Consider the following 24,687-nt stretch of genomic DNA (forward strand, 5'->3'; position numbering starts at 1 on the left):
TTGGAATGGCCGTTTAAGATGTTTTTAGAGCTTTTCTCTTTCTTAAAAAAGGATGTTTTGTTTTAATGTGTTTTTGAAGTCTGTTTTTAAGATGTGGTAGAGCCTTTTTAGGGTTTTGTTTGCCGCCCTGGGCTCCTTCTGGGAGGAACTTAATGCCTAAATAAATAAATATGGAATCGCGCTGTAAGGAGAAGCAGCAGCAGTAGCCTCAATTTAGGCTACTTGTATACTTTCCCCCGCCCCATATAAAACCAACCGCTTCAAGAGATGATCCAGCGCCTGTCCCGCTATCTCCACACCTCCAAAATAAGAAAGGACTTCTCCGAAGGGAGGGCGGGGATATTTTGGGCAGGGGAGAAAGCTGCGTCACCCGCCCCTCCTCCCTACATCCCCATCTCTGCCGTGGGGCAAGAAGACGGGGAGGGGAACGGGAAAGCCGGCCTGGGGGGGGGAAGGCCAGGACAACGATTGACCACGCGGTGCGTGAGAGGCGATGGGGCCGGTAGGCGAGCGGGGGGCCGGCCGGGCAGATGTGCAGAAGAAGGAAGCGGCTCCTCTGGCGGACTCTCCAAGGTCCACGTGCCCAGAGCCAGCCTCTGGCCGACCGCGCAGGGCTCGGGTTCCGGAGCAGAGCCGGATTGCTCCCCAGTCCCGCCCGTGAAGAAGCCTCTCTCGGCTGGCAGCTCCGGGAGAGCGCAGCGCAAGCGAGGACGGAGCGCCTCCCCTCCCTCTCCGTGGGAAGCAGCCGAGGAGCTCCAGCCACTTTCAGGGTTAACAAAGGACAACGGAGCGGAAGGAAAGAGCGCAAAGGAGGGAGGGACGTCCCTTTCCTGCCCCGCCTCTCGGCGAGAAAAGCAGGTGGAAGCGCCGGAGGAGCCCCTCTTTGCGCGCAGCGATGATGGCGAGCGGGGCTGCGCGGGGGGAGCCTCGAGACAAAGGTAGGCAATGCGGGTGGAGGGGAGAGGGAGGGTGGACCCCCCCTTAAGCGCCCCCTCCCCTTAAGCGCCCCCTCCCCGCAGACCCTCCAGATCGGAGGCTGCAGCTCTGCCCCGGCTCGTCCGCTGCCCCCTGAGCTGGGCTGGCTGTGGTGGGGCCGGAATCCGGATCGAAGCATCCCTCAGAACATCTGCAGTTCTGAACGAGCTTGGAAAAGTTACTTTTTTGAACCGCAACTCCCATCAGCCTGATGGGAGTTGTAGTTCAAAAAAGTAACTTTTCCAAGCTCTGGGTTCTGATGATGAATTTCGTGGCCTTCAGCTTGGAGATGGAGGCGCCCCATAGTTGGAACAGAGCTAAGTAGACACCAATGCGCTAAATGGGCCGCTTCTGCATGTGTCCTCGTTTGTCCTTTGGTTCAGCTGCGATAGTTGAATAGAGAGGCTCTTCTTTCAATACTGCCATTCTGCCAGCCCTCCCCAGTTTCCTATCCTGTTACAATTAAGGTCGCCATTTAATTTAATAAAGCCGAAACGTGGCCCTGCCCTCCTTGTCTTAGGGTAGCCTGGCAGACAAACTGTTTAGCAAGTGAAACAGATGCAGATTGGTGGGAGCTACTTCCCTCCCTCTTCCTACACCAGGTGTAAGTTCCCTACTAAATCAGAGGATGTTATCCAGTTTCTCCACACCAAGCACATGGCTTCCTCCAGAGTCCTGGGAGTTATAGTTTATGAAGGGTGCTGGGAATGTAGTGCAGTAATGATTTGAAACCAATGCTGATCAAAGTTAGAGGAAAGCACAAAATCTGAGGGGGGCATTGGGCCCAAAAAGATTTTGCAAAGGGGCATTGGGACAAAAAAAGGTTGGGTAACGCTGATTTAGACCATGATATTTCCAATCTCTATGTATGGATGTGAAAGTTGGACAGTGAAAAAAGCTGATAAGAGAAAAATCAACTCATTTGAAATGTGTTGTTGGAGAAGAGCTTTGCAGATACCATGGACTGCAAAAAAGACAAATAATTTGGTGTTAGAACAAATTAAACCACAACTGTCACTAGAAGCTAAAATGATGAAACTGAGGTTATCATACTTTGGACACATAATGAGAAGACATGATTCATTAGAAAAGATAATAATGCTGGGAAAAACAGAAGGGAGTAGAAAAAGAGGAAGGCCAAACAAGAGATGGATTCATCCCATAAAGGAAGCCACAGACCTGAACTTACAAGATCTGAGCAGGGTGGTTCATGTCAGATGCTCTTGGAGGTCACTGATTCATCCCTCCCAATTTAATATGCATGATGGAATTGTTGGACTGGAGATTTTCCTACTCCTTAATGATTTTCTTATTTGTCCTTATTTGCCTTGTTACATTTTTTATGACATTTGAATTGAAAAATAACAAAACAACTATAAAAGGGCACCGATTTATAATTTGCAGGGAGGTGCCGAACACGCCAGCGCTAGCCCTGCTCAGGGTCTCTCCTGTCAGTCACCACCGGTTCAGTTCGGATTTTTCACTTCTGTGCATCACTTTACGCTTGCTTACATTTAATTGCATTTGCTCTTCAATACCCCAGCCTGCTTGGAGAGTTCCTTTAGGAGTTCCTCACAATCCTTTTTATTTTAATCACCCTGAACTTGATATCAACAGTAAAGTTGATTACCTCGCTTCTCACCCCAAATCCATGCCCTTTACACACAAGTTTAAAAGCACAGGTCCTAATCCTGATGATTGGCGGGGGGGGCACTTCTTACATCCCTCCATTGGGAGAACTGTTCATTTATTCCTCCTTTCTCCTTCCTGATCTTTAAACACTTGCTGATGCATGAGAGCATATTTCCCCTTATTCCATGATTGCTGTGTTCCACTCCATGTTTGGAAATTCTGTCTTTAATAATATTTTCCACTACTTTTACCGGAACAGCTAATAAGCCAGTGATGCCCCGGATACCTTCTGTGTCCTTTTGGCTTTCAAATTGTAATACATTTGCCAGTCCATATGGTAGCAAGTCTTTGTCGAAGGTACCTATTTTTGTTAGAAGATCAGCAATGTCACATTTGGGTTGTTTTAAGACCTCTCAGATAGATGCCATCTGGACCTGAGATGATTTGTGAACACTAAAGGAAGGTCGCTGATTCTAAGGGTTGCCATAAGTCGCAGTCGACTTGGAGGCACATAACAATGACAAAGGAAAAGATCCGGCTTGCCACATCTCTCTTTAGATTGCTAGTGGAGGGCAGATGATGTCCACGCCTTGCCTGGGAGTATTAATGAGGAAGGCAATGGTTTTCTTCTTGGGAACTGCAACACCAATGCCAAGACCAGCTCCACCAGCTCAGGGAGGGAGACTTTTGGGCAGTGGGGTGGCCGGTACTCCAACAGAATCCCCACTCTGTCTCCCTGACCCAATGCCAGGCACACACACTCACAGCTGGAGGTGTTAGGGACAGGGTACCTGGCAGAGGAGATAGATTCCCTGCAGACAATTGCGACCCCACCTCCCCGTCCCCTGGATCTAGGCTGCTGGAGTGCCACAAAACCTGGTGTGCAGAGAAACCTACTCCGCCTTGGTCATTTAGCCAGGTTTCGGTAATACAGGCAAGGTCAGCACATTCATCCAGGATTAAGTCCTGCATGAAAGTGGTTTCCTTAGTCACTGACCTTGCATTCTTCAGCAGGACAGTAAGATCCAGGGAGTTCCCAGCATAGCTACCAGCGTCCGGAGGGTTGGAAGGGGGACCGGAAGGGATGCAAGCACAAAGGTGTCTTATATCCCTTCCCCTGGGACGGCCAGTCTGCCTCCCACTGCAATTATGTCCCCTGCCCAATAATGGCAGGCCCCTGACTACTCCCATTCGCCCTGTATTTGTGCTTCTTCAAAGTCCACAGCACCTTTGATACCCTGCCCAATATTACCTCAATGGCAGGCCTCTGACTACTCCTAGCCCGGCACATGTTAAAAGAAACCTGACACTGAAGTGGGGGGATCCTTGGCTAGAGGTGGGTCTTATGAGGGGGAGCTCTCTTTCCCACCCTCTCCCTTGTGACCCCCAACTGGCTTCAGCTGTCCCAAGGCCTTTCAGGGAGTTGCAGTTGACACCTGAGGAAGCCTGCAGATGGAGTTGTGCAGGAGGCCACAGCAGCAAGGTGTAGGTTCTGCTGGGTTTCTCTCACCTTCTCTCAACTTACGGCGACCCTTTGAATCAGCGACCTCCAAGAGCATCTGTCATGAACCACCCTGTTCAGATCTTGCAAGTTCAGGTCTGTGGCTTCCTTTATGGAATGAAGCCATCTCTTGTTTGGCCTTCCTCTTGTCTTTTGGAGTGAGTCATGTCTTCTCATGATGTGTCCAAAGTGTCATGAAAACCTGAATTCAAGATGGTTGTGTAGCAAATAATTGTGGGGTTTCATTTGTTAATGTGGGATCTTAACAGGTTAACGTTTCATTTCTGTATTAGAGCTCTGAGTAGGCAGTTTTATTTCCCAGCTGTGGATACTCAGAGGCCCACCCTAACACCCCCTTATCCGTAGAAGCCGGGCTCCATCAAGGTCGTAAAGCCCTTGAAGTTTTAGGGAGGATGTTCCATTGGGCCATTGATTGATGGGCCCCTTTTCCATGAAGAAATTTCCTGATTGGTTAATTGGATCCGGGCTGTTGCTGGGCAGCTTGCCATAAGTATGGGGCTCAAACCGTGGCTTTCGTTCCTCTCCTGGGTCCCATCCTGCCTACTTGATGCTGCCTGCTGAGCTTCCATTTTGCATCAACTCTCCTGCCTGTTCCTCCCTCTGAGGAGAGGGGTGTGTGCAACTGTCTACCTGCGTGTAAGTACAGACTAGGACAGATGGCTTTCTTGCTTTCTGTTGGGACTAAACTCCGTATGCATGTAATCCTTGGCAAGTTTTCTGGGCTCAGAGTTTCCCCTTGGCTCAGGGTGGTTAACAGTCTTGTACCCTGCAGGGCTGTTGTGAGCGGGCACAGCCTTGGAAGAGAAGGCTATTTTGCCAGAGCCAATTGTCCTACGTGAGGAATTGGCTTCTGGGATGGTGGAGGGTGTCCCGGAAGAGCCCCCCTCCCTCAAACAAAAAGTATGATAACCTCAGTTTCAGCATTTTAGCTTCTAATGATAGTTCTGGTTTAACTTCTTCTGACACCTAATTATTTGTCTTTTTCACGGTCCATGATACCCGAAAAGCTCTACTCCAACACCACATTTCAAATGAGTTGATTTTTCTTTTCACTGTCCAACTTTCACATCCATATACAGAGACCGGGAATACCGTGGTCTGAATGATCCTGACTTTAGTGTTCAGTGATACATCTTTGCACTTGAGGACCTTTTCTAGTTCTCTCATAGCTGCCCTCCCCAGTCCTAGCCTTCTTCTGATTTCTTGACTATTGTCTCCATCTTGGTTAAGGACTGTGCCGAGGTATTGATAATTCTTGACAAGTTCAATGCCCACATTGTTAACTGTAAAGTTACATAAACCTTCCGTTGTCATTACTTTAGTCTTCTTGACGTTCAGCTGCAGTCCTGCTTTTGCACTTTCCTCTTTAACTTTCATCAGCATTCGTTTCAAATCATTACTGGTTTCTGCTCGTAGTATGGTATCGTCTGCAAATCTTAAGTTATTGGTATTTCTCCCTCCAATTTTCACACCTCCTCCTTCTTGGTCCAATCCTGCTTTCCGTATGATATGTTCTGCGTATAGATTAAATAAATAGGGTGATAAAATACGCCCCTGTCTCACACCCTTTCTGATGGGGAACTAATTGGATTCTCCATATTCTGTCCTTACAATAGTCTCTTGTCCAGAGTATAGGTTGCGCATCAGGACAATCAGATGCTGTGGCACCCCCATTTCTTTTAAAGCATTCCATAGTTTTTCATGATCTACACAGTCAAAGGCTTTGCTGTAATCTATAAAGCACAGGGTGATTTCCTTCTGAAATTCCTTGCTCTGTTCCATTATCCAACGTATGCTTGCGATATGATCTCTGGTGCCTCTTCCCTTTCTAAATCCAGCTTGGACGTCTAGCATTTCTCACTCCATATATGGTAAGAGCCTTTGTTGTAGAATCTTGAGCATTACTTTACTTGCATGGGATATTAAGGTAATCGTTCAATAATCGCTGCATTCCCTGGGATCCCCTTTCTTTGGAATTGGGATGTACATTGAACACTTCCAGTCTGTGGGCCATTGTTTTCTTTTCCATATTTGTTGACAAATTTTTCTCAAACTTTGGGCTGATTCAGTCTCAGTAGCTTGTAGCAACTCTGTTGGTGTGCCATCTGTTCCTGGTGATTTGTTTCTTAGAATTATTTTAAGAGCAGCTTTCACCTCACATTCTAAAATTTCTGGTTCTTCATCATATGGTTCCTCCGTGAATGAATCTGTCATCCTGTCATCTCTTTTATAGAGTTCTTCAGTGTATTGCTTCCATCTTCCTTTTATTTCATCTCAGTCAGTCCGTGTGTTCCCTTGTTGATTATTCAACATTCCTACTCTTGGTCTAAATTTCCCTTTAATTTCTTCCTGTACTTCTGCATAAAATCTCTTAATTTCCTCTTGTTCTGTCTTTTCCATTGGAGCATAGCCTTAGATGATGGTTATATTGATAGGTTCCCCATTAAATCTCATTGATATCACCCACTTAGACTTGGCATTATGACTCCTAATATCTTTTGTTACGTCACTTCTCACTGTTAGAGCAACCCCATTTCTTCTTAATTTCTCATTTCCTGCATAAAATATTTTGTAGTTGCCTGAAAATGGCCCATTCCCATACTTTTTAATTCATTCACGCCAAGTATTGTAATATTGATACGTTCCATTTCTTCCTTGACAATTTCTAATTTTTCCTGGTTCATGCTTCGCACATTCCATGTTCCTATTGTGTGCGTCGTACAACTCCGCACCCTCGTTTCGCATCTGTATACATCAGCAACTGGGCTTCCTTTTGACTTTGACCCAGCTGCGTCAATAGACACAGCGCTACTCGTACTTATCCTTTGTTCTTCCCCAGTAGCCATCCGTACTGGGGGTCTCATCTTCCAGCACTGTCTCATGTTGCAGGGGTTAACATTTTGGGAAGGAGGGAGGGAGGGAGGGGATGCGACCTGCACTCTGGGCAGTGGAAAGGGCCATGTACCTGTAAGACAGGATCCATCCTAGGTTTATAAATTCCAGCTGTGCATAAGTACTGGGCTGTCCAGCTTAAATGGAGGAACAAGAGAGCAGATTTTCATTAGAATTCTCTCTGTGTGTGTCTCTTTTCACAACCTGCTAAACTAACTCCGTACAAGGCCTCAAGCTTTGACAGTTAACCTCTGATATCAACAGAGCTCCCAGAAATATGTTTTCAAAGGACAAATCATAATACATTCACAGGATTTCTCCACAGCATTTTATCTCCTTTCCTTTTCATTCCATCAGGATACATCTGGGGAGTCAAGGCTGAGGGAGAACCATCTGAAGTATCACTGGAAAAAGCTGAGGAGCAGATGCAGGAGCAGAAACTGAGGAGTCAAGATGGAGCAAAGAGACAAGAAGAGCGACAGACGCACACAGGGGACAAACCTCATATATGCTTGGAGTGTGGAAAGTGCTTCAGGTGGAGTAGTGCCCTTACGGTTCATCAAAGAAGTCACATAGGGGACAAACCTTATCAATGCTTCGAGTGTGGAAAGAGCTTCAGTCGGAGTAGCCACCTTACTTCGCATCAAAGAACTCACACAGGAGACAAACCTTATACATGCTTTGAGTGTGGAAAGAGCTTCAGTCAGAGTAGCACCCTTATCTTGCATCACAAAACTCATACAGGGGACAAACCTTATAAATGTTGCGAGTGTGGAAAGACCTTCAGTGGGAGTAGCAACCTTAGTAAACATGAAAGAACTCACACAGGAGACAAACCTTATAAATGCTTGGAGTGTGGAAAGAGCTTTAGTCAGAGTGGCCAACTTACTTCACATCAAAGAACTCACTCAGGAGACAAACCTTATCAATGCTTCGAGTGTGGAAAGAGCTTCAGTCGGAGTAGCACCCTTACTTCGCATCAAAGAACTCACACAGGGGACAAACCTTATCAATGCTTGCAGTGTGGAAAGAGCTTCAGTCAGAGTAGCCACCTTACTTCGCATCAAAGAACTCATACAGGGGACAAACCTTATACATGCGTCAAGTGTGGAAAGAGCTTTAGTCAGAGTGGCACCCTTACTTTGCATCAAACAACTCACACAGGAGACAAACCTTATACATGCTTTGAGTGTGGAAAGAGCTTCAGTCAGAGTAGCACCCTTATCTTGCATCACAAAACTCATACAGGGGACAAACCTTATAAATGTTGCGAGTGTGGAAAGACCTTCAGTGGGAGTAGCAACCTTAGTAAACATGAAAGAACTCACACAGGAGACAAACCTTATAAATGCTTGGAGTGTGGAAAGAGCTTTAGTCAGAGTGGCCAACTTACTTCACATCAAAGAACTCACTCAGGAGACAAACCTTATCAATGCTTGGAGTGTGGAAAGAGCTTCAGTCAGAGTAGCACCCTTAGTTTGCACCACAAAACTCACACGGGACAAACGTTGCAAATGCTTGCAGTGTGGAAAGAGCTTCAGTGACAGTAGCCAACTTAGTTCGCATCTCAAAAGTCATATAAGAGACAAACCTTATAAATGCTTCAACTGTGGAAAAAGGTTCAGTTGGAGTAGCCATCTTACTTCGCATGTTAGGCTGACTGGTCTGTAGTTCTCCGGTTCCTCCTTCTTGCTGTTTTTGAAGATAGGGACAACATTAGCTCTTCTCCAGTCATCCGGCACTTCACCGGTCCTCCATGATTTCGCAAAGATAATAGAGAGCGGTATTGAGAGTTCTTCAGCCAGTTCCTTCAATACTCTAGCATGCAGTTTATTGACTTGAAGGCACATTACAACAACAACATTACATTTTGCAGTTTATCTGGCCCTGCTGATTTGAACTTGTTCAAAGTGATTAGGTATTCCTTGACCATTTGTCTATCAATCTCAAGCTCCAATCCTGCCCCTTCTACTTCATGTTTCCCGGGAGGGTCACAGACCCTTTTTTGGGGGAGAAGACTGAGCCAAAGTAGGAATTGAGCACTTCTGCCATTTCTTTGTCATCTGTTACCATTTTGCCATCCTCATTGAGTAGCTGTGCCACCATTTCTTTTCTCTGTCTTTTACTATGGACGTACCTGAAGAAAGCCTTTTTGTTGCTTTCAGCATCCCTCGCTAGCCTCAGCTCATTCTCAGCTTTAGCCTTCCTTCCACCATCCTGGCAATTCCGTGATAGCTGCCTGTACTCTGCGGCCTGGCCTTCTTTCCACTTTCTGTATGTGTCCTCTTTTGTTTCCAGGTAATCTCTAAGCTTTTGGTGAAGCCACATTGGCTTCTTCTGCTGTTTCCCCCATTTTTCCTTGTTGGAATTCCTTGCCATTGTGCTTTTAAAATTTCCGTTTTAGAAACTCCCACACATCTTGGACTCCTTTTCTCATAAGGGTGGCTTGCCATGGCACGGCAGTGACAATTGTTCTGAGTTTATTAAAATCAGCTTTCCTGAAGTCTGATCTGCGGTATGCACTCCAGTTGAGCTTCTAATATAGTGTTTTTAAACAACTTCCAAGCATTTTCGAGTGATGTGACCCTCTGGACTTTGTTTTTCAGCTTTCTTTTTACCAATCCCCTCATTTTTGTGAAGTTTCCTCTTTTGAAGTCAAATGTGACCGTGTTGGATTTTCTTGGCAATTGGCCAGTTACATGTATGTTTAATTTAATAGCACTGTGGTCACTGCTCCCAATCGGTTCAACAACACTTACATCTCGCACCAGGTCCCGGTCCCCACTGAGGATTAAGTCCAGGGTTGCCGTCCCTCTGGTCGGTTCCATGACCAACTGGTCTAGGGCATAGTCATTTAGAATATCTAGAAACTTTGCTTCTTTGTCATGACTGGAACACATATGCGGCCAGTCTATGTCCGGGTAGTTGAAGTCACCCATTACTACCACATTTCCTAGTTTGGATGCTTCCTCAATTTCATATCTCATCTCCAGGTCTCCCTGAGCATTTTGATCAGGGGGACGATAGATCGTTCCCAGTATTAAGTCCCTCCTGGGGCACGGTATCACCACCCACAATGATTCTGTGGAGGAGTCTGCCTCTTTTGGGGTTTTGAGCTTGCTGGATTCAATGCCTTCTTTCACGTATAGAGCGACTCCGCCACCAATACGTCCTTCCCTGTCCTTCCGATATAGTTTATATCCAGGGATAACCGTATCCCACTGGTTTTCTCCATTCCACCAGGTCTCCGTTATGCTCACTATATCCATGCTCTTCTCTAAGACCAAGGACTCCAGTTCTCCCATCTTGGTTCGGAGGCTCCTAGCATTAGCGTACAGGCACTTGTAAGCAGTGTCTCTCTTCAAGTGTCTTTGGCACTTGTGGTTAGGCCTGTGGTAATTTTGCTCTTCTGAATTTATATCCTGTGCCCCTGCTCTCACAATGCCTACTTCTAGGCCTACCCCTTTTAAAATTTCATCATTTCTTTGGTTTTTATCCCGGGGGGAGGTTTATTCTGAACCGGACCTTTCTCAGCTCCTGTCGGGTTTCCCCCCTCAGTCAGTTTAAAAGCTGCTCTGCTACCTTTTTAATTTTAAGTGCCAGCAGTCTGGTTCCATTCTGGTTCAAGTGGAGCCCGTCCCTTTTGTACAGGCCCGGCTTGTCCCAAAATGTTCCCCAGTGCCTAACAAATCCAAACCCTTCCACCCGACACCATCGTCTCATCCACGCATTGAGACTGCGAAGCTGGGCCTGTCTGGCTGGTCCTGCGCGTGGAACCGGTAGCATTTCAGAGAAAGCCACCTTGGAGGTCCTGGCTTTCAGCATCCTACCTAGCAACCTAAATTTTGCTTCCAGGACCTCACGGCTGCATTTCCCCATGTCGTTGGTGCCAACGTGCACCACGACCACTGACTCCTCCCCAGCACTGTCTACCAAACTATGTAAACGACGGGCGATATCCGCAACCTTCGCACCAGGCAGGCAAAACACCTTGCGGTCTACACGCCCATCACATACCCCACTGTCTATGTTCCTAATGATCGAATCACCCACTACAAGGATCCCTCCACCCCCTGGAGATATATCCTCAGCACGAGAGGATAGCTGCTCATCCCCCAAGGAATGGGTCCCTTCTAAGGGATCGTTTCCCTCTTCCTCAGCTGGATGCTCTCCTTCCCCGAGACCATCGTTCTCCATGATAGCAGGAGAGCTATCATCGTTGGAGTGGGACACAGCTATAACGTCCCTGAAGGCCTCCTCCACACACCTCTCTGCCTCTCTCAGCTTTTCCAGGTCCGCCACCTTGGCCTCAAGGAAATGAAGTCGTTCCCGGAGAGCCAGGAGCTCATTGCACTGAGAGCATACCCACGACTTCTGTCCAACAGGCAGATAGTCGTACATGCTGCAGGCGGTGCAAAACACTGGAAAGCCCCCACACCCCTGCTGGCTTCTTACCTGCATAGTTTTGTTTAAGGTTTATTACGTCAATGGGTTGGAGACTGCAGTTTAGTTGAGATCAGGGAACAGACGGGCAGAGTGGGGGGCCCTGGCCTCCTCCCCCTGCTGCCGAACTCGCTCTCCTGCTTAACTCGCCTTGACGCTTCGTCAGCTGGGGCTCCCTCTAGCTCGTGGAGCAGGCTCCCTCGCTAGGGTGCTCTGACTTTATATGTGTGGCTGGTTCCTCCCAGCTACTGCTGCCAGCCAATGATGTGTTACTTGAGGCTGATGGCTATCAGCTAGGGCTTAACTCTTTAGCATTCTCTCAGGCTTCCTTCCTGAGCGAGGGGCGGGGCTGTTTAAGCTTTTGGCTGCTTTTAATCTCAGCAAGGGGCTGCGTCTTCCAGGCAAGTCTTTTGTGTTTGTTGTTTTCCCACCTAGAACAGCCTGACCTTTCTTTAACCTAGGGAAACAGAGCTTGTGGTTGTGTTTCAGGAAGGCTGAAGCTGCCCTTTTTAGCAAGGACTGAGCTGACTCTCTCCCTGTATGTATCAGTGGAGTTTCCTTTTTCCCCTTCTCTCCGACTGGAATTTAGCCTTATTTACGGTGTCCCCTGAAGCTTTCCTGCTAGGGTGGTGTTGAAAACTAGCTTTCTATAGGCTTCCTTCTCCTAGGATCTGTCTCCTAAGATATAGGTTCTTTCAGGATTTGGCTCCTAGCTCAGGGTGACCTTGGGCTGCCCTTATTACTTATTGCTCTGAGCTGTTTTACTTCAATTAAATAATGGAATAAATGGGAGCTACTTACCCTCTTTTCGCTCTGCTGCTTAACTCGCCTTGACGCTTTGTCAGCTGGGGCTCCCTCTAGCTCGTGGAGCAGGCTCCCTCGCTAGGGTGCTCTGACTTTATATGTCTTTATATGACTTTATAAAACTCCTGTTTTGTTCTTTTGTCTGTGTTCCAGAAGGGAGGTAGAGTTTGGGTCCTCCAGATGGAGAGGCTTGTTTACCTGTGTTGCTCTGACTGACTTCCTTCCGGCGACTAGGATGTTACGTCTTTAATGAAGCTTACCTGCCCCTCCTCCTTCTGCCTTCCCACTTATTTATTTAATTTATTAGTCGCCCATCTGGCTGGTTGTCCAGTCACTTGGTGACGTACAGAATAAAAGCATACAGAAACATTAAAACAGTAAAATCTCAACCAATCATAATAAAGCCTAACCCAGCCCACTTTCTTCTCCGACTGTCCGAGAAAAAGGAGACACCTTTGTCTCTGCTCTCTTCCACCTTAGCTAGTTAGTTAGAACTAGGGATGCCTTTCTATCTACTATGTATTTCTATAAATAAAGTAGCTTTTATTTTGTTTCTTATTTTACTAAGTCTCAAGTCTCAGTGATCCTGATGCAGGCTAAAAGCTGGCACACTCGCATTTCAACATCTGCTGTTACTCTCTGCTGCCGTTGTGCTGCTTTAAGCAAATTAAGCACACAGCGCAACAAGGGTTGTGGGGCCCAGCAAACTAAGTGGAGTGCAAGGGCCCAGGGCCTGCAGGAGGAAGGAGACCATCGCCGTCCTGGGAAGGAGAGCCGTTGCTGCTGCCGTCTGCCAGCCTGCCTGCTTGCTTGCTGCTCCTGCCGCCGCTCGGCTACCACCGCCACCCTCCCTGTTGGACTTCTGCTTGGAAGGTGTCACATCTTGCAGGACCAGGCCCCAGATTTTAAATTAATTGGTGGGGGGTGGGTTTTTTGGGTAGTTTTCTGGTGGTTTTAAGGGTGGGTGGCCTGCCTGAGTTGTGGAAGCCAGTGTCAGGGGCATGTGTCAATCAGAGGGGAGTGATGGGGGAGGGGGAGGCCAATATAGGCAGATGCTGGAGGAGTGCTAAGGGCAGGCCACGTCAGGTAAGAGGAACTAAGGAGAGATGCGTAATATCTGTCCCCTTTTCCGGGCCTGTCCAGAGCCGAAAGATAGCTGGGGGATGCTTGACTCCATACTCTGGCCTTCGACTGCTGCTGTGCAATGCCAGGTCTGTTGCCCAAAAAACATCCCTCATCCATGATACGATATTGGATGAGGGTGCAGACCTGGCATGTATTACGGAAACCTGATTACAGGCTGAAACGCGTTGGGCTTCTTTGAAAAATATTCTGCAATAAAACCAGTTTGGGCTTCTTTGAAAAAAATCTCGCAATAAAACCTGTTTTCTATAAAATACTTCAGCGTTCTGGTCTTTGACCCCCTTTTTTCTACATATCGAATTGGATGCTCACCACTCTTTATCTGCTCCTCTCTGTGAGACCAAGGTTGTTGACTGCATGTGCTGGAGGTTGGGCCCAAAGGGCAGTCTAGGGATTCTGCTGTCATACTGTCCACCCCGCTGCACAAGACTCCCTGGCTGAGGTGCTGGAGGTGGTCTCGGATGTGCATGCACAGTCCCCAAACTTGTTGGTATTGGGAGACTTCAATGTACATTCGGAGGTCATCCTCACAGGGGCGCCTCGGGACTTCATGGAAGCCATGGCTTCCTGGGAGCTGCACCTGATTCCAACAGGGCCCACCCATGTAGCTGGTCATGCACTTGACCTTGTGTTTGTCTCGGGAGAGGCGGGGAGTGATCTGGAAATTGGGGGTACATCCATCACCCCCTTGTCATGGTCAGATCACTACTTGGTGAGGGTGGACTTCTTGGTGTCACAAACCCTCCACCCCCATGGATGGTCCTCCCCAGACTTCTGATGGATCCAGATGGGTTCCTGAATGCTCTTGGGGATTCTCTGGGGCATGTGCATGGCCACTCATTTGGGACTCTGGTAGAGGGGTGGAATGCTGCAATCACCAGAGCATTAGACCGGGTGGCTCTGAAACGCCCTCTCCCCCTGAATAGAGCTCAGACGGCACCATGTTATACTCCACGGCTGCAAACTCTGAGGCAGCAGGTGAGACGGCTAGAGCGCCGGTGGCAGAAATCTTGCTCTGATGACGATCAGACATGGGTTAGAGCGGCTGCAGCAGCCTACCATGTGGCGATAAGGGCAGCAAGAAAGGATTTTTATGCTGCCTGTACTGCGTCCACAGAGTGCTGTCCCAGGAGGCTCTTCCAAGTGGTCCAGAGTTGCCCCGGAACCAATGGAACATGTTAAGATCTCCTGTGATGAGTTTGCAAAGCACTTTACAGATAAAATTGATCATATTCAGAGTGTTATTCCATGCGTTGTGGACACAGTGAGCGAGCCGGAGGTGGCCAGTGGTGCTCTGGTGGTGTGGGATCAGTTCCAGCTTCTTCCTTCTGATGAAGTGGACAAGGTGCTTTCAACCTTAAAGCCAACCACTTGCTTACTCGACCCTTGAACATCATGGCTCATTATGAGCTGCAAGGATAGACTGGGCGAGGGGATCGAGGCAGTGGTAAATATGTCCCTGGAAGAGGGAGTTATGCCATCAGCCCTCAAGGAGGCAGTAATAAAACCAATTCTAAAGAAGCCCTCCTTGGATCCCCAAGATCTGAACAACTTTCGCCCAGTCTCAAATCTGCCATTCCTGGGCAAGGTGGTTGAGCGGGTGGTGGCAAAGCAGTTGCAAGTGCATTTGGAGTCGGTGAGTGGCTGGATGGGAAGGAATAAGCTGAAGCTGAACTCTGACAAAACTGAGGTACTGTTAGTGGGAGACAAGGGAAGGTTGGGGGATGTGGACCTGGTGCTCAATGGGGTACGATTGCCCCTGAAAGACCAGGTCCGCAGCCTGGGGGTCATTCTTGACTCCCAGCTGTCCATGGAGGCTCAAGTCTCGGCTGTGAGCCGGGCGGCGCTGTATCAACTCCATCTGATACGGAGGCTGTGCCTCTACCTTCCCAACCATCTGCCATTTTAATGTTTTTAATTGTGGTAAACCACCCAGGGAGCATTGGCTATGGGGAGGTATATAAATGCAATAAATAAATAAATAAATTGGCCATAACAGCAACCACAACTGCATTGGACGTAACGGCAAAGATGTGTCACATACCCAGATACTCACACCATCACCCAAAGTGAACACCAGCCCCAAATGAACAAAATCAGACTCAGCTCCCACCTCCAGAGGATGTCTCGGTAATCCGGAAGGGCTCTTCATGAACCTTTACTTACTCTCAACAAGCACCATCCTGGAAGCCCCTTCCTTCGGGACAAAATAAACATTCTACTTTTCTTTGTTGCAAATTTGGGTAGAGACACACTTACTGTGTGCCAGTTCCAGTGTGTCTACCTCTCTTTTCTCAAAATGGGGGCATATGATGCTTAATTTCTTTTAAAATTCAGCTTCAGGGAGATTTCACAACTGATTGGTAGACCAACCCCTTTCTGTTCCAGGTGCGGCCAATGGAAAACCTTTGCTGCAGGCTCAGGCAGAGACGGTGATTGGCTGCTTTGCTGTGGGATGTCCTGAAAGTTCTGAAGGCAGCAGTGGGGAGGGAAGCTGTGTCCAGCCGAGGGCAGAGTCTCCTCAATACGCAGGCAGAAACATCATTGTGGCTGTTTTTAAAGCGACTCATGGGCCCACAGCCTTAGCCCCATGTTCTTCCTCGTAATCCAAATGATAACTAGCCAGATATACTAAAGGCCCTTTGCCTTTATAAACCTCTTGGACACTCTCCTTCCACATCTGTTTCGGTCCCAGGTTGGCTGCTGGGGGGGGTGGCTCAGAAGGGGTGGGTCTTACCACCTCCCTCTGTATCAGACTCAAAATATTTCCTTTCTTTTTTTGGCCACCTATTCCTATTTTTTGGCCAAATGCTGCAAGTCTGCAGCTCCCACCTTCTGCATTATTGTGGGGTTGGGTGCTGGGGTGGGGGGCAGGAACCCACAGACGTCTCCCCAGACACTGAGGATGAGCCCAGTTTCCAGGGACAGACTTCATCTCCCCCCTTCTCTGCTGACTATCTGCTCACGGCAGGCAATTTGTTAATTAGATTCGCCTTAAGAACATCATTAAACCTCTTTTGCTGTCCACCGATATTTTGTTTTCCATCCTTAAGTTGGGAGTAAAGTAGCTGCTTTGGAAGACCTCCCTCTTCATCAGATTCAAAATCTTTTTCTTTCTTTTTTTGGCCACCTATTCCTGGCCAAATGCTACAAGTCTGCAGCTCCCACTTTCTGCATTATTGTGGGGCTGGGTGGGGGGCAGGAATCCACAGCCATCTCCCCAGACACTGTGGATGAGCCGAGTTTCCGGGGACAGACCTCGTCCCCCCTTCTTTGCTGACTGTCCGTTGTTATTTGTGAATTGCTCTATAAATATCCAGCTATTTTACCACAACAACAAACAGCCCTCTGACTGTGGGCTACCCCTGACCCACCTCAATCTAGCAGCAAATTCACAGCCTTGACATGGTTTCTTCTGAGTTGTACCAATAAAGTTTTTTACAACCACCCTCTGTTGTCTTGAAACAGTTTTCTTCCCTAAAAGTCAATTTAACTATATGCTATGTGAAGAAGTTTCTTTTCTCTCTCCTGAATCTCCCAACATCCAGCATCTTTCCGTGTCCATGAGTTCTAGTGCCATGAGAGGTACTGAAAACTCAGCAGAGTTGGCCCCTGCCTTATTTCTGTGCATGTGTATTGTCATGGTAGGCACCACCACAGAAAAGGCCCTGCCCTGTTTGTCACCAGATGAACTGCCGCAGACTGTGGCACAACCAGGAGGGCCTCATCCTGAAATCTCCATTTTGTGGGGTTTGTTTATTATTATGACCCTGCGAGCAGCCATTGATATAGACATGTCATCGGAGAGAAGAACCACCCACTAGCAGCATCTCAGTCTTGTCTGGATTGAGCCTCAGTTTATTAGCCCTCATCAAGTCCATTGTTGCAGCCAGGCACTGGTTCAGCACATTGGAAGGGATTTTGGCTGCATCCTCTGCCTGCCTGCCTGCCTCCAAAGTAGCTGCAGGGCAGTGGTGCCCGGGAGTGGCCTTGGTGGAGCGGAGGAGCCCCCTTGGAACCTCAGCAAATGAGGAAGCACCCTGGCGATGACCAGCCTGTTGTTGGGTGAAACTCCCTGGGCGGGAGCCTCACCAGGAGATGGAGAGAAATCTGGAGGATGGGGGGATTTAATGGGGAGAGATATATGAGGGGGTGGGCTGCAGGGGAAAGGGTGCCCATTGGGTCTGGCCTCTTATCCAAGGGCAGCTCCATCAGGGAAGGGGATTCCACTCTGGGGGGTCTCCCCAGTCACCAGCTCCGTGCATTGGGCAGCAGGAGCTGGGAGGCGGTTCACTTGCTGTTATTTTCCCGGGGGGGGGAGCTCCTCCTTCGGTTCCCAACTTCAAACAAGATGCCTCTTTTGGAGGGCGCAGGGCCCCCCCAGCTGACTGTGATTCTCCTCTGGCAACTGGAGGAGGAGGGGGGCAGTAAAGCCCAGTGACACAGTGGGGGGATCTGACTCCTTCTTGGGGAGGGGGCTGTTCCTGAAGGTGCCCCAGGTCTCGATACGACCCCCACAATGTTCTTTTTCTAAGACACAGCAGAGGAAGGTGGAGGGACGATGTGTGTTGAGGGTCCCCCGGGGTCGGAGAATTGGAAAAGGGTCCTGGGTCGCAGTCTTGTGTGTCTGTGGGGTGGGGGTGCTCTTCTCTGGTGTGCAGCAACCCCACAGCTGCCAGAGAGTTGCTCCTTACTTGCTCCAACAGCCCCCCAAGTCACTTAGCATGGAGTGGAACAACCCCCCCCAAATACTCTTACTCTTTACAGATCTTTTATTGCATCAGGTGTTCAGGGTGGTAACATAATTATCAACACGAAATAAAAGGAGAAATGCATCAGAACAAGACATGACCCCCCCCCCCGCAGATCTGGGAACGGCAGAGAGATCAGAGAGAAATCTCGATTTTGCCCCTTTACTCCACAAGTGCCTGAGCAAGACATTCTTGGGACACTCCTACGTGGCAACCGATGACTCCACCTCAGATTGGAGCCCCATTGGTTCCTGCCCAATCCCCAGGGTGAAGAGGCAGAGTTTGGGCAGATGTTCTCCCGGGGCTGAGCGGTGTAAGTCCCACTCCACAGTCGGCTGTGGGGCAGAGGAGAGGGAGGGGGAGATAGGATGGGGAGCTCTTCCACAGTGGACGTGGGGGTCCTCCTGGGGATCGTGGCGGTGCTGGTCTCCCCTCCAGAGGTGCAAGGGCATAGAGCAGCCTCCAGGTGAGCAGAGATCCCCCCAAACATCAGTGGGGCAGCAGCAAAGGGGGATTCTGCTGGGGTGAGAAGGGGAAAAATGGGAGCAGCATCCTACCCCCAGTCAGAAATAGTAGCTCAGGCTTTTCTGGGGTGGGAAGGAGAGTTATTTGTTTGCTCATTTATAGCAATTAATTTATATCTTTGTGTTCAGGATATAAATCCTTCCAAAGCGGCTTTCAAGTAATCCCCAATGTTACCCTATTAAAAAAACCAGGAACCTCCCCCAGGACAGGACAGAGAAGGGCAGAGCAATTCGCAAATTAGTCAGACAGAGACTTTCAGCTTTGAAAATAAGAAATAACTACTTTATTTAACCATGGACTGCAAAAAAGACAAATAATTGGGTGTTAGATCAAATTAAACCAGAAATGTCATTAGAAGCTAAAATGATGAAACTGAGGTTATCATACTTTGGACACATCATGAGAAGACAGGATTCACTAGAAAAGACAATAATGCTGGGAAAAACAGAAGGGAGTAGAAAAAGATGAAGGCCAAATGAGAGATGGATTGATTCTATAAAGGAAGCCACAGACCTGACTTTACCAGATCTGACCAGGGGGGTTTATGACAGATGCTCTTGGAGGTCACCGATTGATAGGGTCGCCATAAGTTGAGAGAAGGTGAGAGAAACCCAGCAGAACCAGCTTCTGGATTTTCAAGCGCCATCCTGTGCCACTGCAGTCCAGAGCCCTGAGAAGGAGCTGCTTTGCTGCCAGGTGTGGAGACTCAGGCATTACCGTCCTTGTCCTAGAGGTCCACTGAGCACGTGGAAACCTGCAAAGCTGAGCTTTGTCACAGAGAAAGTAAGAAGGAGCCAAAGAACATCAGAAGCGCCCGGCTGCTGGACCAGGCCAACGTTGTGACTTGTAGCCATGGGCAGCCTTTATCCTCTGTGAAGTTGCCCAGACCCCGTTTAAAGCCACCCAAGTTGTTGGCCGTCACTGCCTCACATGGGAGCAAACGCCCTAGTCTAACTATGGGCTGTATGAAGAAGGACTTTCTTTCCGGGCTCCCCACGTGGCCTCCCCTGACCCCAGGGACAAGGGGAAGCAGAGCTGGGCGAATTCAGCATACCGCTGGGACTGAGCGTCAGATCCCCTGGGGACCTCCCTGCAGCCGCTTCGTAATGGGTGCTGGAAAGCAAGGGGCCCAGATGGAGGCCAGAGTGACACCACCACTGAAACGCCTTGGGGTCAAACAGAAGCCTCCCCTCAATGCCACCATCTGAAACCAGCCCTGCAAGTCAGAGCGGAATGACTGTTCATCACTGAGCATTTGACCCTCCCCACAGGGCCTGATCTCGAGGGAGCAGCGAAGTCTAACTGATGAGTGCTGGAGGCAGAGAGAGAGAGAGAGAGAGAGAGAGAGAGAGAGAGAGAGAGGAACACATCAATTAGGGGGTGAGGAAGGAGGACAATCCCTGCCAGGCTTCAGGGCACTTCCTGTTGGAAGGGGGGCAAGAGCAACTCCTGGTTTGTTCTTTTGCTTGTGCTCCTGAGGGGAGATAGAGTTGGGGTCCTCCAGATGGATAGGCTTGATTACCTTTACCTGGGATGCTCTGACTGACTTCCGTCGCTAGACTGTGATGTCTTTAGGGAAGCTTACCTGCCCCTCCTCCTTCCGCCCTTTACATCCCTTTGTCTCTCTCTCTCCAAGCATGGGGCTAACTCTGACACCTGGGAGTTATGCCTCTAACTTAGCTAGTTAGTTAGCACTAGGGATGCCTTTCTATCTACTATGTATTTCTATAGATACGCTTTTCTTATCTTACTAAGTCTCTAGCCTCAGTGATCTCAATGCAGGGTAAAAGCCAGCTTCTAAGGCAAACACACACGCTGGCTTTAGGTCAAAACCAGCTCTTTGAAATGAGCCCGGAAACTAATTGGTAGCCAGTGCAGAGGTCCTGGTCCTCTCTTTGTTGGTCTGCACCTCACGTTTGGTCCAGCAGCCGTGGCTTGTGCAAAAGGCCACACTTTGCCTGCTGGCTGGAGCCACCAGCTGCAGACATGTCACACCATAGCTCCAAGAGCCACACCACATGCTGTCAATCCGTTACCAGCCCTGAGGGCCAAGTTCTCTTGGTGGCCCAGAAAGTCCTAAACAAGTTGGGACCTGGTTGCCCGAAGGTGTCCTTTTGTCCATATAACCAGATGTCCATCTGGAGACAAATGGGGGCAGGGCCTTTTCTGTTGTGGCACCTACCCGGTGGAAACATCCAACCACATGCCCAAAGTAAGGCTGAGTTCTTAGTGCCTGAATTTACACAACAACTTCATAAGCTCATCAAAACAAATCTGGATGAGGAAGGAGATCCTGGAAGACTAGGGATGCCATAATTATCACTCTTTTCAAGAAGGATGATAGAACAGATTATGGGAACTACCAAGGCATCTCTCTTCTAGCTACTGCAGGTAAATTCCTTGCTAGGATCCTTGCAAATTGCCTCCTACCTATCTCAGAAGACATCCTCCCTGAATCCCAAAATGGTTTCCGCCCTTCCAGGGGGACAGTGGACATGATCTTCACTGCACGACAGCTTCAAAAAAAATACAGGGAGCAAAACCGACCTCTGTATATGTTGAAATGTACGAGGTTCAACTCCAGCTTGGTGGGTTGAGGCTGCATGGGGTTAAAAGGGTAGCTAGGGGGAGACCTCTTGCTTGCTAGGCTATATCTGTCCTTTGATCTCCTGCTGTCTCTTCCTTCCTGCCAGACTGATATGCAAAGGATGCTGATCCCAGTTCCTTCCCGCCTTCCCAGTTCTTCTTCTTTCTCGAGAGGGGAGCAGACATCTTTGCTTTGTCTCTCCTCTCAAACAGCATGAGGGTGAGTACTGGGACCAGTGCTCGCTGCTCCAGCATAGGCAGTTAGCTAGATGCAAGGACTCTTTCCTATCAAACATGTATTTCCAGAATAAAGTGGTTATTTCTTATTTTAAAGCTTAAAAGTCTCTGACTAATTTGCAGGGAAGGTAGAATCTTAGCAAGGATTCAAACACACACACGTAAGCTTGCTCAATAATATCCATTCTGCAGCGCATCAATGACACTCTCCGAGAGGTTATGGGCCCAGCCATGCAAATGAAGATTTGAGCAATTAATGAGCTTCTTCTGTGTTTCGAATCAAGGGAGCTAGTAGAGACCTTCAGAGTTTTTAGTCAGTGAAAAGAGTTACTTAAGGATGGCTACCATGGCAGAGTGGCTCAGTCTCGACAGACTCGCCCCTGGAGAGTGGAAGCGGTGGTCATTCTGAATCAGAAATCACCTAAGACAACAAAAGCTGTTGGATGTGATCACAGGATTGGAACCACCAGGAGATGCTTCTCCTCGGGAAGAACAAAGAGTTTGAAAGGAGAAAAACAAAAAGGTACAAGACCTTATTACTAAATGCTGAACTAACTCCCAAATCTCGTTGATCATGAACTGTAAGAATGCCAGAGAGATGTGGTCTACGCTGGAATCTAATAATCAGCCGAGAGGCCAAGCACATTTAAAGCAATGTTAAGAAGCCTCGTTAACTTACAAATGAGGGATGATTTGTCTGAGGGACATCTTACTAAATTCATGGTGTTAATGCAAGGGATACAGGAAGCAGGCACAGTTTTGGATGGACCTGTTCAAATTGCTTTGTTTCTAGATTCTCTACCCAAAACAATGGAAACTTTTGTACTTATACTGCAACAACAAACAAAACTTTCAACGAGATTATCTCAGAAGTGAGAGAACATTTGTCTCAGGAGGCAGCGAAGGAAAAGGACAGCGCATCCTCTTTCCTAAGCAAACAAGCTGGTAAACAAGCTTCTGGCCCACAGCCAGACAGATGCAGATTTGAGGAACAAAAGTTTTCCAAAGGTGTGAAAACCAATGTTTTTAACCTGTTTTTAAAAAAGTCTTGAAAGCTTTTAAAAAATGTTTTTAAAGATGTTTTGTTTTAATGTATTTTAAAGTCTGTTTTTATGATGTTTGAAGTGTTTTTAGTGCTTTTGTTTGCCGCCCTGGGCTCTTGTTGGAAGGAAGGGTGGGATATAAATCAAATAATAAATAAATAAATATTTGCTAATGAAATGCCTGAGGTATGCTCATGTGCTATCTACTTTGTGGTTTTCCAGAAAGTCAAACATCAACAGTTTTCTGGGAACATTCTGTAACACACTCTGTACATGCACTCTGCAACATTTCCCCGTCATCTTACACATCATTCCCTTTGTCTCTGCAAGGTTCAGACCAAAGTTCTGAGGCTCATAGAATTTTAATTCCACAACAGGTAAAATAGTAAGGATTCAGTATGTTTCCTAATTGCCCAGTAACAATCTAAAGCCTGCTCCCACTTCCAAATGTCCTGCCCCAACAGCAAAACCACCGACATAACTAACAGGATTTTAAAATGTTTTAGAGTAATTTTTATTCATCTCCAAGTGTGGCTGAGCTTCATATACAGTCAGGCCCTTACTGGGGCCATGAGGGAGAAATGGTGAGGGGTCCCTTTGAGAAAGATGGGGGGGTTCAGAAAAGGAACTGGTTGTTGTGGTGGTGGGGATTCGGCAGGAGTTTTCGGGGTCTCTCTCTCCCTCCTTCATTGGAAGACTTTCCCTTCACTCCTCTCCCTCTCTCCCCTTCTGACCCCCTCCACGATCTTCTCTGTCCCCCTTTCAGTCCAGCCCAAGGTGGTGATCACCCCCACAGAGTATGACTCCCCATCGCACAATGCTTTGCTGATTTGCACCATGGCTGGCTTTTACCCCACAAAGATTGAGGTCAAGTGGTTCAGAAACAGGAAGGAGGAGAGTGTGGACCACAGGCCCCACCCGGAACGGGGACTGGACCTTTCAGATCGAGGTGATGCTGGAGACACAGCCAAAGTGTAGAGACGTCTATGCCTGCCAGGTGGAGCACGCCAGCTTTGAGAGCCCCATCACCGTGCAGTGGGGTATGAGATTTGGGTTCCTCCCACACCTTCCCAGCCCTGATCCGTCTCCCCAATCGCCTGCTGAAGAGGGGGAGCATCCTGGGACCCCAGCCTCCGAGGGTCTGGTCCCAGGCCTGCCTCTTCTCCCTCTAGGCCTTTCCTGTGTTATTGTCTTCCTTTTCTTTCTTCAGAGGCGCAGTCGGACTCTGCCCAGAGCAAGATGTGGACGGGGATTGTGGGGCTGGTCTTTGTGGCGCCCGGACTCTTCCTCTGCGTGAAGAATAAGAAAGGCGATGGGGCAGTGGTGGGGTATTGGACCTGCCCGGAGACTCTCCCCCTCTCCCTGGCAGACCCTCTGAGGGCCCCACTTCGAGAGAGAGGGCCCAGTGTCCCGGAGGGAGATGGCATTGCACTTTGGAACATTTAGGGGGCTAAATTGTCCCCAGACTAGAAATATACGCCTCACATCTTCCTTCTCGCACTTTGGAATGTTGTTGTTGTATTTGGAAATAAAAGGTGTTTGATATAAATGTAATATCGGTTTATTTCCTTATGACCTGCTTTTAACTTTCCAAGGGCTCTGATAATAAAAGCCTATTCAAACTGGATTATGCCTTTCCGATCATATATTTTATGCATAGTTGCTGTAATGGCCCATATACTGTTGCCATCCTGTATTACAAAGACATTCCTTCTTTGAATTATGTGCTTGCAGGCCTTGACAGGTATCTCTCTGTAAAATGTAAAATGGATGTCTTTCTAGTTTAATGATCTTGTTGGAGTCTGTTCCTTCTCCCACACTATCTGCCTTTGTTTTGTTAAAGTCTGGAGCGCTTATCTCAAGGTCACATATCTGTGTGAGCCCCTCTCCCAGGAACCAAGATATGCCTTACTTTGTTATTCTAAGTACCCCTCTTTCCATATCTATAATGTTACTTTGTCTAGCAAGGAGCTGAATGTCCCGGCTCATTCTTATCTCAAGCACCCCAATTCTGTTGCTTAGATGTTACTATGACTGGCAATATTTTATGCAATTCTATGACGTGTAACCCCCCTTACTTGTTATCTTAAAGAAGCTATATAATCTTTGTCTTTTCAATAAACGGGGTTCCCAT

General features: G+C 48.1%; 2 protein-coding genes and 1 pseudogene across 2 annotated transcripts in view; 2 read left to right on the top strand and 1 right to left on the bottom strand.

The window, feature by feature from the left end:
- LOC133381949 (H-2 class II histocompatibility antigen, E-D alpha chain-like) overlaps positions 1-24,687 on the bottom strand; it is a 411,219-nt gene that overhangs the window by 50,955 nt on the left and 335,577 nt on the right. The gene's annotated exons all lie outside the window — the stretch shown is intronic.
- Positions 530-9,679, top strand: LOC133381940 (zinc finger protein ZFP2-like). The gene is made up of 2 exons (XM_061621552.1): positions 530-938; positions 7,379-9,679. The coding sequence occupies exons 1-2, from the start codon at positions 896-898 to the stop codon at positions 8,563-8,565; spliced, it is 1,230 nt and encodes a 409-aa protein (XP_061477536.1). The 5' UTR covers positions 530-895; the 3' UTR covers positions 8,566-9,679.
- LOC133379118 (DLA class II histocompatibility antigen, DR-1 beta chain-like) lies at positions 14,353-24,047 on the top strand (annotated as a pseudogene).

Source organism: Rhineura floridana, chromosome 3 (assembly GCF_030035675.1).
Source record: "Rhineura floridana isolate rRhiFlo1 chromosome 3, rRhiFlo1.hap2, whole genome shotgun sequence".
Lineage (NCBI taxonomy): Eukaryota > Metazoa > Chordata > Lepidosauria > Squamata > Rhineuridae > Rhineura > Rhineura floridana.

Excerpts from the sequence above, each read along its gene's own strand:
- LOC133381940 (XM_061621552.1), top strand. The coding sequence starts at position 896 with ATGATGGCGAGCGGGGCTGCGCGGGGGGAGCCTCGAGACAAAG. Across the intron at positions 939-7,378 it reads GGGGGAGCCTCGAGACAAAG|GATACATCTGGGGAGTCAAG; the intron begins GTAGGCAATGCG and ends TCATTCCATCAG.